Consider the following 17,790-nt stretch of genomic DNA (forward strand, 5'->3'; position numbering starts at 1 on the left):
GAGGCACGTGATGCACTTTTGGAGCCTGTTAACTATCGTAGCTCACACGTACCGTTTTAAAGTGCTTCCCTGGGCCCTCCTAGATTCCTATTCTTTGCCCGTGCCCTCAGTGAATTGTACACAAAGCAAACTCTTTAATGAGAATAATGACGATAATAGATAGAGCGGAACAGCTCTGATCACAAGCTGCAATTGCAGACTGCTGAGCGTTAACAACTTCCGGTGACGTAATCATATGCCACTATAAATTCAAGATTTACCTGCTTTATTTTATTTTTAAAATATTTTTTGTGAAAATGAAAAAATTGGCCATGGCAGGAAAAAACGGCAGGAAAAGTTGTTGTGAGAATGAGGGGCCATGTGAGTTCACCTGCCTGTGGGGCAAATTTAATGAATTGCAAATTCAGGCTCAACATTAACTTTACATTTTTAGTATTTAAGATATGTAACTTAAGGTTTATTATGTTTATGTTGTGTCAAAACCTGCACAGTAAAATTGACATTTTAATAGATTGCAGGGTCTGGACTTAATATCTCTCTTACTGATATCTCTCTGACAGTGTCAATGAAAACTTTCATTTCACTCGGTTTAAAATCCATTCTCCAAATACATCCTGAACAAAAAGGAGCTGAAAAAGAAGAACCGTGTCGTTTGCGTAATCATGCATGCAATATGCATTGCCCCAACCCCAGCATTCACAACCTAATTCAAATGTAAATTATGTGTCACTTTTGTGTATATGCCGCTTTCAACTGCATCAATATGGTAATGCAACGCTCCTTTCAATACCTTGTGAGTTGTCTTTTTCACTGTTTGTTTACATTCAAGAATGCCATAAATGTGGCTTTAAACTACTCTGACGTGGTGAAAATGCAGCAATGGACAAACCCAGACGCACATACCATAAATGGATGGTCTCAGCTCCCACTTTGGCCGTGACAGCCTTCTAATCCGCACCTCTGGAATCACCCGCCTTAGCCCCTCCCTTCCCTGCAGCCTCAGGCAGGGGCAGGGCGTCGTGTAGGGCAGGTCGTGGCAAAGCCCTTCTCCCACGTCTTGCACTCCCTCTTGAAGGGGCTGGCAAACGAGCCCGCAAGGAGACAGGTGTGCATACCAGCCACCTGCGCTGCAGCCTGCAACAACTTCTCATTCAAATAAATGTCGAAATAACTCCCTCCTTGGCTATGCGCTCGCTGTCAGTGGGCTGCACGACACAGAGGAGCTAAACTCATGCTACTACCAGCTCTTTTTTTTGTTTTGTTTTTTTTATCCCTGGGCCATTTAAACACAGCGCAAGACTTAGTTGGCAGTGTCAGCGTGAAGATTCTGGCTATTTTGAGAATGTTCCTGTAACATTAGGGATTAAGAGCTAGACAGTAGCTCAAGGCTTCTTAGAAGCGAAAGAAGCGACTGCTACACTGTGTGTGCATGGTTCTCCTCAGGAACGAAAAGAAAATCACCTCCTGGAGGTTCGGGATCACAAATTGAGGTGACGTCCTTGCGGCGTTAGGATGACATTCCCAGCATTGTGTCATGGATAAAGTTTGTATGGGCCAGATTCCATGAGTCAGATGATATGAGAGAAGCTCAGGCTGTATGTGTGTTGCGGAAAGGACTCTGTTTCTTCCCGTAGGCCAGGTTGAGCCGAAAGGCTCTCATCTGGCCGCGTTCTATCATCTTACTGTGTGCTCATTTCCTCGCTGCCTTTACATCTCTCTTTCTTGCAAACCGCCATGCCTTCCCAGGAGTCAACCACAATCACCATTTTGACCTTGCTGCGTCTCAAGGAGAATCAATTTCTCTTTGGGGCTTTGTGAGATACTCTAAACAGCACTCAGAGGAATTTCCTCTAATTCCTCCATGAGCTAATTCCCTTTCATGAAGACACTGCATTATGCCGGTTTGTCTTTCTCTCAGGCTCCCACTAATTGTCTACAGGGTGCACAGAAATAGAGCAGCCTTGAGTAATGCATCATCTTTGCCCGCCAAACGTTTGCATTGGCCAACCGTTTTATGGTTGGCTGCTGCTGCTTGGGGAATTGTTATTAATGCCCCTTCCCACACCGTTACTGAATTAACGGATCGATAAAACACTCTGGGCTTTTACTTTTCATAAGCATGATTGTTACTGACAAAATATTCAGCTTTTAAACATTGAAGATTGTACAGGAACAAAGCAGCAGAGCAATTTCCCACAATGTCTCATTTGTGATGGGAACGCTAGGAATCTAATATTGCTTTCGAATGCAACTACACTGTCGGTGTACATCTTATTTTCGAATGTGCAAATATTTACTGAACCAGATCAGGAAACTTAAGTGTAACACACATAAACTCCACCAGTCAGATTTTTGGACACGTTTCCTAAATAAGTAGCCCTACAGGGGAGGCACGGTGGACGGCTGGATAGCACGTCCGGCTCACAGTGCAGAGATACAGTGTTTGATTCCGGCTACAGGCTTCCTGTGCGGAGTTTGCATGTTCTCCTGGGCCCGTGTGTCTTTTCTCTAGGTACTCTGGTTTCCTCCCATATTCCAAAAACATGAATGGCAGGTTAACGGAGCACTCGAAATTGTGCCTCGGTGTGAGTGTGAGTGTAAATGTGCGGTGCAATTGGCTGGCAACCCATTCAGGGTGTCCTGCCACCTACTGCCCGAAGACAGCTCGATTGGGGTCCAGCTCACCTGTGACCCTCATGCACGCGATAATCCGGTTAGAAAATGGGTGGATGGATGGATGGATATCCTACTGAAAAATCGGATGGATCAGGTATTCAGATTTTTTTTTTAAATACTGAAGACAACGGGTACTGGGACCAGAAAAAATGTTTTTATTAGAGGCACCCGATTTGAGGATTTGTTTCAGCCCTACTCCAAACTTTACTGAGATGACAGAAGGGGGTTTATGTCAATTGAGTGAGCACTAAAGGTTTTGCCAAATGAACAGTTCCTGGATGATCAAGCTAGTCAGGTTTCCATATCAGAAATGACAAGAAATGTTCTTCTGCACAGTGCCAGTGAAGAGGCACTTTTGCAGACACTGCAGAGTTGCTATTTGAAGAATCATCTGTGCCTATTTCCACTGATCACAATGCCTGTTGACGCGTAGCGAGCATTGCGCCGGCTGCAACTCCCAGGTGTCCTCTAGCCTGAGGATTCTTCAGTAAAAGCACTCATGTGACACCTTAATCACACACAGGTGCATCGCGGAGCAGCAGCTCTACTCTGGAGGTAGGTGTGCAGTGCTGGTGTGTGCATGTGACTCATTCACCTCACATGTTGTCATGGTCTTTGATAGAAGCGCATACAGTGAAACCTACAATGGCGAAAATACCCCTTAGTGTGAAAAAATCTTCATGCATTAAAACCATTCCCACTTTTCTGTTCCCCCTACAATGAAAAATCCCCCTGTTGCGTAAGACGAAATCCTTTTCTCTGCCCATGCCACGCAACGAGATTCACAACTACGAAAACAAGGCTTCCGCAAAAGTCGAATGCAACCTCAGCCTACAGCGACTCCTACTGCTTAGCTTGGAAACGGCAACAGGAAACACCAGAGTGGCTTACACATGCACAGTCGTACAGGAAGTATTTGTTATTGTTAATTTCAGACGCAGCACAAACGTTGCAGTGCCAAAATGGCTACAAAAACGGACCTTTGCAGACCAAGGAGTGAAGAAAAGTGAAATGTGATCTGCAAAGCGGCTAGACGCACAAGTGAGCACAATGAAACAAAATTGGTTTGAAGAATTGTGGTCCATTGGACCTTCAGAAAAAAGTTGCCATCTTATGCAGAACTCCCAAGTGACCATTACTCAAAACTTCAGCATATGTGTTTTTTCATGGATATTCAAAGAAAGCCAAAAGGGATGAAGTGCGCCTGAACGCAAACAAATGCCTGGCTCCTTAATGCCTTATAATTGCAGAGTCACTTTGACAGAAACACGGGGAATGAAATGATCATTGTCTATAAGGTCAGGCTCTCCAATGCTGATCCTCAAGGGACTGCCTGTTTTCCACCTCTCCCTGCTGCAACATGCCTGATTCAAACGAACAGGATCGGTATTCAACTTGCTGACTATCTGATCATTTGAATCAGGTGAGTTGGGGGGAGGCAGACATGGAAAACAGGCAGGACAGCGGACATCAAGGAACAGGATGGAAGACCACTGATCCGTAAAGCAAGGTCAAAAGCGAGCAAAGTTTGATGAAGACAGATCAAGCGGCCAAATACTAGGCTTCCGTTGAGGGCCGATGAAACATCCACACACGCTGACTCAGGCTCACTCTCCTCCGCAAAAGTTCCAGATGAACCCAAGAAAGCGTATCATCCCAAGAACATTTCTTGCTTGTCAAATGCTCATCATGCACTAATAGGCCAGGGAGCTTTACAATCAAGCACACTATGCCAAAATAGGACCATCGATCAATTTCCTACATTGCTTGAGCTCATTCGGGCTCAAATTGGGCAAATAGTGAACAATTCTTCAAAAAAGGGCTGTCAGGGCCCTCCTGATTGACTTTACTGTCAAACTAAACACAAAACAAAGAGAATTACACAGCATGTAAAGAAAACAATCACATACTATCGCTAGCTTAATGTTACCACTCAGTGCAAAACACCAGAGATGGGTTTAGGAATAGTATCCAGAGTTGCAGTTTTCTAACCTCGGATGTTTGAACACAAATGGTGCATCAACAGTAAGACAGATATTATAACAATAGTCACACACACACATATTTTCTTATATGTGAAAACATCCCGTATGCAGTTTATTTAGTGTATTCAACCTGTTCTAATTCCCTGCCTTTAGGGTCATGTGTCTGTTGTCATCTGGGTTAGAACACCATCGCTGTGGTTTTAATCACATTGAGTCAGACGGTGTTCTCTACAGCAGGGCAGAAAGAGGTATATCTCTTTGTGGTCGGCGGATGGTCAGTCACCAGATTGAAGGAGGCTCACAGTGTTGGTGTCATCGGAGAATTTGACGATGATGGTATTTGCTAGGCTTCTTCTATATTGGCTTGCGTCCAAAGTGAGCAAGCCGGGTGAACTCGCTGCACCCTGGCTAGACCCCTATATTACAGGTTCGGTGAGTGTTTTTACTTTTACTTGTTGTACTCTATCTGTCAAGAAAGAATCAAACACTTTGATGCAGGACTCAATTTTAAGTCTAGTCTGGAGTTTCTGGGTAAAGACATGTAGTCATACAGTGTTGAAAGCTGAACTAAAATCAGCGAACAGAAATCATGCATAAGCATTACAATTTTGTAGACGTTTAGAGCTCAAGTGGGACATACTGATTATTGCGTCTGATGTGTTATAGCCCTGTTTCGACACAAATTGCATAAGAAAAGGAGCTACCTCTGATTTGAGTCTATTTACCCCCATTATGTTAACTGTTTTGTTCAGCGCTTTGTTACAGCTGCTGCTGGTGTGAAAGCGCTATATAAATCAGCATGTATTGTATTGTATTTCCTCAAAGCATTTCACAACAATACTGGCTCATGCCAAATGCCTCTAATCGTTCTTTGAAATAGGACAGAAAGTCTTTGGGATTGGTATCTCTATGGCCTTTTCCAAATTTGTAGTACTGTACGAGACATTTGTGCTAAGTTGAGTTTCCCTGCTTTATTCTTGTCAGACTTTACAATCCCTCGCTCAAATGGGACCGAGTGCCACAAAGGTGAGCTACAATTGATTGCCTTGATGACCCAGAGCTGCCCTGGAGGCCATAGAGCACATCCACTGACGTTATCATCATCACGATTGTCAGATTTAAAAATTGCCACCTAGATTTTAGACTACCTTCACAATGCTGTTTCCTGCTAATTTGACTCTCAAGTGCAAAATAAACAGAGGACAGGTGGAGTAAGAATAAAGGGTCTATGCTTCAAGGTCATTCAAACAAACAACACGAGCAGACGAGCAACACAGACATAGCTACTGATGTAGACTGTAAACACAAGCATTCACTCTCTACACAAACCGCACACATTTGTTATGATTATTATTATTAATAATAAGAATAAGAATAATTTACTATTGTTTGCTCATGTTCTATCAGCACTCATCAGATTTGTATTAGACACCAGAATATGATGACAGAAAGTCAGCCTTGCAAAGGTCATTACAATGACATTGGCCTTTTCAACCAGGACGAAAGAAAAATGGAAAGCATATAATGTACGAATGACGGTAGGTACGTGCATATCTTGAATGAGAGGTTCGAAAGGTGGACTTGAGGTGATCTTTTTGGGTGATGTTTAAGTGCAAGATTCTTCAGAGCAGAAATGCGCCGAAAAGCATACTGACTTGGTGTGACTTAGCCGGAGATGAACCCTAACACGGTGCAGGCAGCAAACCGCAAATGACAGTTGTTCGTGTGAATGCAAGGCTGGAGCTGACTGCAAAACATGGTGCTCAGTGTTTGGCTTCTGTTTCTGATTCTTCGCCATCCAGTGCTCTGCTAATTAAGTTTGTCACTGTCGCAGTTGAACATTAAAGCTGCTGTTCACACATTCCAGAAGAATATCATTTAGACAAATTACAAGTGCTGCCCCCAGCTGAACCCACTTCAAGACAGCGCGGGTCTAACTGTTGTGTAGTCACTTGATTGCGCATAAACATGAACAAAAATGCGTAAACTCTGCCAAAATTGCAAAGACGAGAAACTGCTGAATAGTCAAGGCCACGTGAACTCGCTTGTTCTTTTCAAAGTATGCGTGAGTCGCTATAATCATTAGAGATGCCTGCTTGGAAAACATGCCAGCCCAGAGAGCAGATAGAAGGGCAGAGCCCGGATCAGTCTCGGCATGCGTTCACACAAATTTAGTGGCGAGTCCGGCAGTGCACATAGCGCCGCAATTAACATACACACACGTTAATATGCTTGCAGATGCTGACGGGCACTATGTTGCTAGTTAAAGGCATAAACACGTCCTTCCTAGCCTACACACATCATGCATGACTGGTCATGTGGACTTACAGTGGCGAGCTCCCTGCATCCTCTGTGTGAATACACACGCCAGCTATGTGGAGCACACGGGACCGCACTCGCAGACATGGCCACTATGAGACCAGAATACTAAATAAGAAAGTGCAGCCTGAGTCAGGGCACAGCAAGACTGCATATCAACTCAAAGCTATACAGTGCAGCGAGCACGCGACTCACTCTTTTCACATGGGATTTTGCCAAACAGCCAAGCGTAAACAACAAATCGGTGCCGAATATTTTAAATGAATTGAGGACTTCAACACTGTCAAATGCATCACAGCATATTTATGCAGTCCCCCAAATTCATGTAACTTCCCTCGAGCAGCTGTGGCCGTGCGAGCTTTCTGATTGGATGTTTCTTGGTGATACAATGACATTTGCCACATCATTGCTTTGCTTTTCTCCCCTAAACTGTCATGTGGAAAAAGTCCCTACATCAGACCGTCGAAGTGTTCAGAGTGAGAAAAACGCAAAAAGAAAAGAAGATGGCCAAGTTGGAGTTCTGGCGGGGGGCGGGGGGGGGGGGCGTGCGCTGACGCAGAATAACGGCAATGTAAACAATCTTTCGTCGTATAAATGTGAGTTTATACGTGACACATCAGCCTGGTCATGTGACCAAGCATCCCATAATCATACAGTTCCGCACTAAACAATTCGACCTTGCCTGTCATCACTCACACCTGCCCTATTAATGACACACGATTGTGATAATTACAAGCCCTAACTGCGATTTCAGGGTTTATCCCGCCAGTCTGTGTTGACAGATGTGGAATGAACACCACGGTATACAGTACTACTAATGATGAGCCGCAAGCTGTGCAAAGGAATTAGTGAGCCGGCAAATGATTGACCTTCCAAGCACCAAAAAATATATAAATAAAAAAACTCACCCAAAATCATGTGTGTGCTGCTATGTGTTGGCCGACGGCCCCGTCTGGTGGTCCTGGGGGAAAATAGCTCCAAAGTCCTCCCTCAGAGTCCCCCTTCTCACTCTAGCAGGACGCAAGTCAGAGAGGCTGATGCGAGGAGTGGGAACTGCTGCAGCACATGCCACCTGGTATGCGTGCACTCTCCAGGTGAAAAGCTAGGTGTGGGTGTGCGAGACAGAAAGAGGGAGAGAGAGAGAGAGAGAGAGAGAGAGAGAGAGAGAGAGAGAGAGAAAGAGAGAGAGCGTGTTTGTGGGCGTGCGTGAGTGTGCGTGTGTGTGTGTGCGCGCGCGCGTGTAGGGTTGGGTTGGGTGCGGGTCCAGTGTTCCTGCAGCTGTGTGCTCAGGTAAGCTTGAGGACATTATGGAGGGCTTTACTTGCAAAGGGGAGCAAGGGAGAGAGGAGAGGAGAGTCAGTCGGAGGCGGGTGAACAAAAGTGAGGGAACCAATCAGAAGGGGAATATAGCAAGCCATTTTATAGGGGAGGCTATAGAGCCAAGATTTTCTACTTCGTCTTCTTCTGCTTCTTCTTCTGCAGAGTAGCCAGAGGGGAATGCAGGGATCTCCAAGAAAAAAAATATAAGAAACTTCCCATTTGTCATTTCATTTTGATGTTTCAACTGGGAAAATAGCTTCAATGCACACACACACACACACACACACACACACACGCACGCACACATTGTGTGAAACAGACACTGGCTTCTTCAGCTCTGCCTCTCTTTTTGGGGTTGTGTATAAGCTGGAGGCACCTTGCATGCCTGCGATCTGATTGGTGGCAGCCACCACCAATGGGAGACGCAGCACACACTTGTCATCATGCAAAGTGGAAGTCATGAAGTAGAAAAGGAGATGGACTGAGAACGCTGTCTCCTCCCACCACAGTTTCTCACATTCATTTGCCACAATCTCCCCCTTCCACACACACACACACACACACACACACACACACACACTGACACACACACACACACACACACACACACACACACATCACCCTCCTGCAGGCTCATGGATTGTCACATCTGTTTTCTGCAATTGTTGTCCACAGCAGGCACTCTCCTCTCAGTGTCCTTTAACTTGGTGTGTCTGTGGACTTGCCACAGGATTAACCTTTTCTCTATTTAAATCTTCGCCTCTACCGTTTCTCTTAACCTACTCAGGCAAGGTTACTTATCCAGGCAAGAAGGGGGGGCTGGTCACACAAAAAGGAACGTTGAAATAGAAGGAAACATCACAGACAGTGCAGAGAAAGCAGTAAGAAGGCGGGGGAAGGGATGAGACGAAATACAAGGCGACGGAGGGATGAAGAGATGTGGGGTGAAAGAGAGAGAGAGAGACGATGCAAAGCGCAGACAAGAGTCACGGCAGAAAGGCAGCAGAAAATGAAACGTTGTGCAACTAATGGAAGAGGAGCCGCGCAGCAGTGTCATTCGCTCAGACAACAGGGCAATGCTCTGTCTTCACTTTCCCAACAAAGGCGATTCGCAGGCTAGAGCTTTTGAAAGGCACATTGGCGCAATGTGAACTGCAAAGCTCAACGCTTAAGCGAACGCTGAACAAAGCTGTCAAAATATTAATCCCCCTGGGCGTGCATGCTTGGAGACACAAAGACACAAACACGTGAGCCCGAGGCTATTGAAAACGTTGCCTGATGTTCGCAGCGCCTTCTCTAGTCGCGGGTGCTTCCTCGCCAGCTTTTCGATTAGCCTCGGGCCTCCTCCTGCTCGCGGGTGGAGGCGATGAGTCGCTGGCTGCCGGAGTGAATGCTAACAAGGCTTCACAACAACTCCACTAGCACCGTTGTATGCAAACAATGACAATAAACACACTCAGAGAATCCACAAGTGAACAGGAACACATGCATTCAGATCTGACCTCTGTGCAATGTGTAGCTTAGCATTCAAAAAAGCCTTAACAAGATACTGAATGGACGACATTGGTCAAACACAACAACGAGCGTGTCCTTTGTAGCACTTTATAGGTTGGCACATCACAAGATATGTGATTTTTCCCAGCCAATCGGAACAGAAAAGTCAAACTAGCAATGGAAAGAGTGGAACAAAGATTTGAACAATTTGAAAACAAAGTGTCATGAACTGGAATATCATCAGAGTGCTGCCGTAAGCTAAGATTTTTTTTTCCCTTGACCAAACTTGCACTTGCATTGCAAATCATTGTTCACCATTGAGATACATGGGAAATCCATTAATCGATGCTAGCCTCCTGAAAAAGGAACAACAAAGATTTGTGCCATGTTTTTTAAAAGTGAAATCACACTCCATAAAATTCAGTGACACCGGTAACACGTTGGGAAATAACATGTTATTCAATAATGGCTGCTATTTTGAGTAACTAGTGATGTAAAACATGACTAAATCCAATATAGTAGCCTGGTAAACGTTACGATTCAAATGTGGTCAAATGCGGACTCACTTTGAGAGTACTTATTTTCTTCCCTTTACAATACAATCAATGTCCAGATTGCACTGCTCACAATATTGCAGGCATACTGCAGAGAACTTGACTCAGGTTTGTGCTGTCGTTTGTGAACAAAAAAGATCCACAAGTTTGCAAATGATGAACCGCAATGATGTGGGGCTTCAATGGAATATCAACACAATCATATTACGTTGTAAATTTCCCCATTGCGGGACAAATAAAGGATATCTTAATTCATTCAAAGATTTCTCAATCAATACTACTTTCTCGATTGTCATAATTAGTTGTGTTGACTTGACAGTTGACTGAGTCAGAAGTCATGGTGAAATGAATCAATGTTGAAAGCAACTGCACATGTCCAAGCAAACGACCTCGTGAAAAAAAAAATCCCATTTGAAGATCGGAAGCAAGAGCATTGGAAGTGACGGATACGGTCATGTGTAGAGGTCGCTTTGCGAGCTTGAGTGTCAGCACAAAAACTTGCTATCGGATTTCCTCATTAGTCGTGTTGCTATCAATAATTCAGACATGCTCCTTGTCTGCGTTCAATGGTCCGAGTGCTAATGTGGTGTCGGGCCAACGAGGCCCGGGGTCCAGTACCCCTTTAATGGACGTCATGATGAGATGGTGAAATAGGAGAATGGAGATCGAGTGTCACCGACGAACAAGAGCAATGAAAAGCGGCGGTGGGCTGCAGGCCTCTGGGGAGAGGACAGATGGCATCATTGGACAGGTAGAACGCGTAGCATGTGAGCACAAAAGGACGTAGTGAGGGAATTGGGCAATTAGGCTTGCTTATTTGCAAATAATTGAAAATATGTTCTTCTGGCTATGATATGTTGACCTCTGTCGCCTGTCACCTCCAGGGAGACACATCAAGGAACCACGCAGAGAATATTTTCTATGAATAATAAATTGACGTTTTCCGACCTGCGCTGTCTTCAGGGATCATGATGATGACAAACGACTTTTTAAGGGATGTCAGACAAATGGAATTGAATCATTTTTACATGCTGTGCTCTTCTAAATCACTGGGATGACAATTACCTGCAGTTACATCTATTTTACAAACTGCAATCCCATTTTCCACAAAACTAACAAATGTAATTCATCACCTCAACAATCCTGTCCAAAGATGTACATGATGAAATTCACTCTCTGTAGGCATAAAAAGCAGGATTACCTGTACATCAGATGATAGAAATCAATCATTGTCAACAAAAACTAGACCGTGCTGAAATGTACTTACACCATCACAAACTTACCACATCTCAAACTACACAACTAAACTGTTGTTGAGAATAATAGCACCATTATTGTTTGTTTATGATGCTGCAACCTATGGGAGGGGTGGGCCCTGGCAGTGTGAGCCCTCACCTCACACTGCCACCTCACTATTTGTTTACATTCAAACTTCAGCCGCTGCAGCCAATGCGAGTGACATCATGCCGGGATTATCAATGAATGAACTGTCAATAGAACTATCGCAGTTGAAACCAGGGGGCAGCCGTCTGACATTGCCAATGTTATTGACAAGGTCTGTTACTTTTTTCACTGAAAACACATTTAATAACTGTGTGTTTTAGGATCCATGTATGGAATAATGAGAGCCTCTCCAGGAACCAACTTCATTGTTTGCATTGACTATTCAGAGTATATGAATAAGGTCATAGTGAATTATGACCTTCAGAGGTTAGCTTCACATTGAGCAGCTATTTTTTTTCCTGATGGGTTTTGCTTTCATTTAATTGTTGATGATTCTGATAGCATGACGCAGTGAATATTTCAGTTGCACTCACATATGTACGAATCTTCAAAGAGAACATTTGATACATTTGAGATGTGCTTCTCCCAGTCTTACTGGTAAAACTGTTTGCCATACACAGTGGCATTTTTGCTGCAGAGACAGAAAATAAAAATCTATCTATTCAAGTTAGGGGGGCTGAGTGATTGGCAACCTAAAATGGCCACCATGCCCATGTCTCGGGATTACAATTTCAGCATCCCATCACCCTCCACAGAGACGTCCTCTCTTATTGGCAAACAACTCGACACATGTAAACGGTGCGAAGAGAGGAATGGAAGCTATTTGTGTAAAATTTAATTTGAATTTGTATTTTATTGATTGATTGGAATTTCACCTTTAATCTTATGTACTGCATTTGTCATTTTTTTGTGCTATATGAATAAAATTGAGTTGAGGTTTTGAGCGGACCATGTATCAACACTCATCTCAGCCTTCAAGGACAATTACACCCCCCCCCCCCCCTCCAAATGACCTCTTTACGATTAACTTTGTCTTGACCATTAAATAACTCCATAACTTCAAATTGATGGAATGCAATTGTTTTAACCCTGTAATGATCATTTCATTGTGATCGTGTGTTTAATTTATTTCTTTTTTTTTTTTTACCAAACATGCAGTGTAAATACAGACACATTCGTAAAACGGTTCGTGGTCTCCATTTCCATGGGTGGCGATTGATTTCTGAACTACGATTTGCTGCCCTCTAACGGTGGAACGATGGCAACATTTCAGTCATTGAAATGCATACGGGAAACCCATCAGCTGCTGTCACTTTGACCTTTGTGAAAGTTTCCTGAATGGAAGAAATGATCTAACGTGATGCTTAAGATTGAAGGTTTAAGAATGATATTAGTTTCCTGATGGACAGAATGCAACAAATCTGAGGAAACATTGTCGCCAACAACAGTGGGAAATTGAACAGGCTTGAAATGTTCAGTCTGTGGAATATAAAGCAAGCTGTGAATACATAAAACTAAAGAGTGTGAACATCAAATTATCCGATTGATCAGCAGTGCAACTGGCACCAAGACTGAGTTCTTTGATGCCATGACAACAAAAATACAATTTATTTTAGGCTTGTTGTTTTGGCAAAAGTATTTCATATTTCTATGTAAACTTTCATATTTGCCTTTTCTTTAAATCCTCTGAATATGTTATTTGGAATGTTTTGTTAAAAATCACTTCCGGGTCACATGCCGTGGATAGCGAGGAATGAGAGAAAGATCGAGAAGACAACTGGAGAGAGAGAGAGAGAGAGAGTCAGAGACAAAACTACGATACCGTGTGGTCTACGTGATTTACTGTAATTTGATCTACTTTCGGTTTACCAAGGTGCACACGGTATGTCATTTTGTGTTTATTTATTTAATGTCCTGTTCAAGATATTGTAATTTTTGTTTGAAATGTGTTTTAGTTTTCATGGTGTTCCACGATTAAACGTTTTGGACATCAGTACGAGGCGTCATCCTTAACCGGGGTAGATACAAGCAGTATCATCCACACTCATTAAATCTCCATGTAGGCTAATAGGCAACCTATGGAAGTGTGTACATGTCCAATGGGTTGTCAAGAGGCAACTTGTGCGCCACTCATAGAGCGTACTACCAAGAACCTGCAGCTGGAGGTGAGTTTGTCTTTACTACTCTTCATGTGTGGTTTGATGTTGATGCGGTGTGCGCAACATAGCTTTGGGTGTCTCCTGGCGCTCTGGTGGGGAATTTAGAGCCTGCCTATGAAGGTCAAAGGTGAGAGGAGGCCAGGCAAACAGTGGTAGACTTGCACTTCCCTTCATCATGTGCAAGTATGGCGATGTGTGTGTGTGTGTGTGTGTGTTGGACATCTTCACCTGAAGTTATTTATCTGTCAAATAAGGATCTTGTCATATAAGCTTCAGACTTTGCAATAACGTCCCTGAAAAGTGAACACAACACGAAGAATGACATTAACAACCCTGACAAATTTAAACAATAGCATGTAAGTGAGGTTTCAAAATCGTGAAAGTCAAACTATTGTTTGCTAAATTCATTTTACAGGGTCTTTAAAGATTACAACACATCAGTCGGCCCAAGAAAAAACGGGCCCAGTCCTTGATCACTTTTTGAATTGGGCCAAGGCTGAATGCACATCTAATAATTGAGTCCATCAGCTTGCGCTCGTGACAGACAATCACCACGCTCCATTTAGACCACTGATTATATGCACAGGAAATCTTCTCAGGTGCAATTTGTTCCCAGGGGTAATGACGGCCGTCACCAATAAACAGCCATGGAAAAAATTATGAGACCGTCCTGTATTTTCTTCCGTTTCGGGTTCATTTTTTACTTCTGTTGCCACTAAAAGTGTATCAAGTGACACCAACAAAAACATGTAATTATGAAAAGCACCATTGACAGTACAATGTAGCTGTTGATGTACATGGAAAAAAATTGGTGTGCTGAATTTGCTCAATTTTATTTCAGCAAGTGGTGAGACAAAAAAATCATCTGGTTCTTATTTAAGGAATAAAATTGACAAAAGTCTTTTTTTTCCTCAGTGTAAAAACGTGTGAAACAATTTTGGTTATTGTCAATCAGCACTTCAATTTAAATCTTTATGTGCTGTTTTTGTTGTCATTTGTTGTTTTTCCATTTTACATTCTTCAGATCAGAATTGTCCAATTTTTACATCATTGTGTCGCTTGCATACATCGTGAAAGGAGTTCATTTCTTGGATCAAGTAGCAAATGCTTGCAAATCCATGATAAAGTGCAATTCTGCTGTTTTCAACATGACCAATTGCTTGTTGATCCAAATTGATTCGAAAGCATCTCTGTTGATTTGTCTCACACCCCACAACATTCAGGCATTTTTCATCGTGGAAGTCTTCACATGCAAAATGGCTGAACAGGTCTTCAGAAGATGTCAAGCATTGTTCTATACGTTTCCATTCAACAGTTTACCCATTCAGGTATTGACTTTTTCTAAAATCAGCAAAAAGGACAAATATTCAATAAAATCAAGGTCATTTAACAAAAAGTTGATTTTAGTGCATCTCAAGGCACTTAAAATAAACCGAAGAAACAAAGGTCATGGGCACACATTTTTGTAGTTAGTTTTGTGATGATTATTTCCTCACCAAAGTGCAGCCACAAAGACACACAGTATGGAATGTATTGTTTTCAAAATGGATGTGTGCGATGTGTACTCTTGTGGGTGTGAGTCTGCCCAGAGAAGAAGAATGTTGAAGTTGACTGTCACACCCTGACACCTTCATGGCATTTTTACGCCCACACTGGAGAACAGGGCATCTTTCAATTCTGCAAGCGCAGTCGGATCACAGGCTTGCCCCAAATTCTATTCTAGTTTGTCTATTCAACTCAGGGCAACAATTGGCACACCCATATGAGTAGACCAGGGTCTAAAAATCAAGGCATTCCTCACCAGGGCGATGTAGCACACTGGCGTCATGGGTCTTACATAGTGTAGTTCAGTCCGCAAACATCTCCCACACTGTCCTTACTGTCTGCACACGGACACACATATTTCATGGCGACGGATCTTTAGCTTTCCACCATTCGGAATACAGTGACTAGGAATTCCCCAAAGTGCTGTGCCACAAGAAATCATCCGCTTTTGCTTAATTTGGCCAAATATGATCATTTATGAATTCAAAATCTATCTTTGCTCATCAAGCTATTCTGGCGTCTTTGAGTGAAGGACACAACAAACAATGAAGCACTCCCTCATAAGATGGCAGAAGGTACACGAATAACCTGCAGTATGTCTCCTCCTACAAGCGGCTGAAATGAGTTTTCTCCGCAGGGTGTCCGGGCTCTCCCTTAGAGATAAGGTGAGAAGCTCAGTCATCCGGGAGGGGCTCAGAGTCGAGCCGCTTCTCCTCCACATCGAGAGGAGCCAGATGAGGTGGCTTGGGCATCTGATTCGGATGCCTCCTGAGCGCCTCCCCGGTGAGGTGTTCCGGTCATGTCCCACCGGGAGGAGACCCCGAGGAAGACCCAGGACACGCTGGAGAGACTATGTCACCCAGCTTGCCTGGGAACGACTTGGGATCCCCCGGGGAGAGCTGGAAGAAGTAGCTAGGGAGAGGGAAGTCTGGGCTTCCCTGCTAAAGCTGTTGCCCCCGCGACCCGGCCCCGGATAAGCGGTAGATGATGGATGGATGGATGGATGTCTCCTCCTTTCATCATTCGTCCAACAGAATAGTAGCTTTGTGTTCATCCAAATGGGCCCACATTGAGGTACTTGTGAGTAAATTTAGACAAGGTTTTCTTTATTGCTGTAATCATCCTTTTTGTTGGCTGGTGAGATTTTTCTTATGTCATACAAGTGCTCTGGCTTCGTGAAGACCCCCCTCCCCCCAACCCACACCCCATAGCCTGCATAGCCCACTGCAGCATTGTCCTTACCTTTATCTTAACAACAAGATTCTGGAAACACAAATTTGTGTCCTGATGTCACAATCCAGAATAAAGAGCATACATAGATTGGCAAGTCATGCAGGGAAGTGTGTATTTACTGGCGCAGAAAATATCAGCACACTTGCTTTTTTGCATTGATTTTCTGAAGCTAATATACATCTTCTGCACTACATGCAAGCAAAACAACAACAACAACAAAAAGTTACAATACATGACCGAATGCTGCATCAGTTTAAAAAAGAGTTACAACGCATGGCCGAATGCTGCATCAAGCAGATGTGTACACTAGCAAGGAAAAAGATTCCTTTCCTACCTGCAGCCCACATTGATTGCCCCTCCGCTGCACTTCCTGAGTCAGTCAAATCTCCCGCACTATAGTCACACTGAGACGCATCTAACTTCTCCGGGGAACTGTTTCTTGCATGAAACTAGTCAACACACGCACCACAGAGACCTCGTTATCGTTCTTTTGAAAATATTTGAAGGCCGACGCAAGGGGAGCAAACGCTCACCCCTACGGGGGTAATGTACAGGACATGGAGGTGGTGGTGGGCAGACAGAGACCACAAACGTCGGCGCTATCATCTGCCCTCCCTTACTTTTTTTGCAGCACTGTGTGAAAAAATCTACAGCAGGGCAGACGATGGCAAGTGGTATATGAAGAAGAAGTGAACGGGCTGAGGGAGTCTGCAGCAGTGGGGGGCGACTGCCCAGGGGGAGAGAAAGCGTCAAATGTCACAGAAGTCATGAGGAGGAATATGGAAGGTGGACGACTGGCTGTGAAGCGCATTTCTTCAGCTTCCAGCGACCTCATGGCTGCTTCGTGAACACTCTCATTAAGAGGTGCATTTGTTTAAATGGGACTACTGGATGTATTATGAAGTACTGAGGAGAACATAAGTAAGATTCAAAGATAAGATAAGATAAGATAAGATAAGATTCAAAGATAAGATATCATTTATTCGTCCCACACTGGGGAAATTTACAGCCTCCAGCAGCAAGAATGTATGTAGAAAGAAGAAAGAGAAAAAAACAACAAACATCTTTCAATTAAATGCAATATGAACACAAAATGGATAAATCGCAGTACTATTTACAATTTTCCTTCACATCATTTCTGACAATGCTTAAACGGTAAATGTAAAACATAACTAAATAAACAAACCAAATCTTGAAGGCACAATACTGAGTGACAATATG

The 17,790-nt window shown here is 43.5% G+C and overlaps 1 protein-coding gene across 4 annotated transcripts in view; it reads right to left on the reverse strand.

Annotated features, from left to right (window-relative positions):
* znf385a (zinc finger protein 385A) overlaps window positions 1-17,045 on the reverse strand; it is a 74,036-nt gene extending 56,991 nt beyond the window's left edge. Inside the window, exon 1 of one of the 4 annotated variants that reach the window (XM_052058440.1) lies at window positions 16,904-17,045. In XM_052058440.1, coding sequence (XP_051914400.1) covers window positions 16,904-16,916 — 13 coding nt within the window. In that variant the 5' untranslated portion in view covers window positions 16,917-17,045. Of the gene's footprint in view, window positions 1-6,989; window positions 7,138-7,884; window positions 8,275-16,903 lie in introns of those variants that run through there. The other 3 variants (XM_052058441.1, XM_052058442.1, XM_052058443.1) reach the window with 3 other exon arrangements.
* Between the last annotated feature and the right edge of the window lie 745 nt (window positions 17,046-17,790).

This window comes from Hippocampus zosterae, chromosome 2, assembly GCF_025434085.1.
Source record: "Hippocampus zosterae strain Florida chromosome 2, ASM2543408v3, whole genome shotgun sequence".
Taxonomy (NCBI): Eukaryota; Metazoa; Chordata; class Actinopteri; order Syngnathiformes; family Syngnathidae; genus Hippocampus; species Hippocampus zosterae.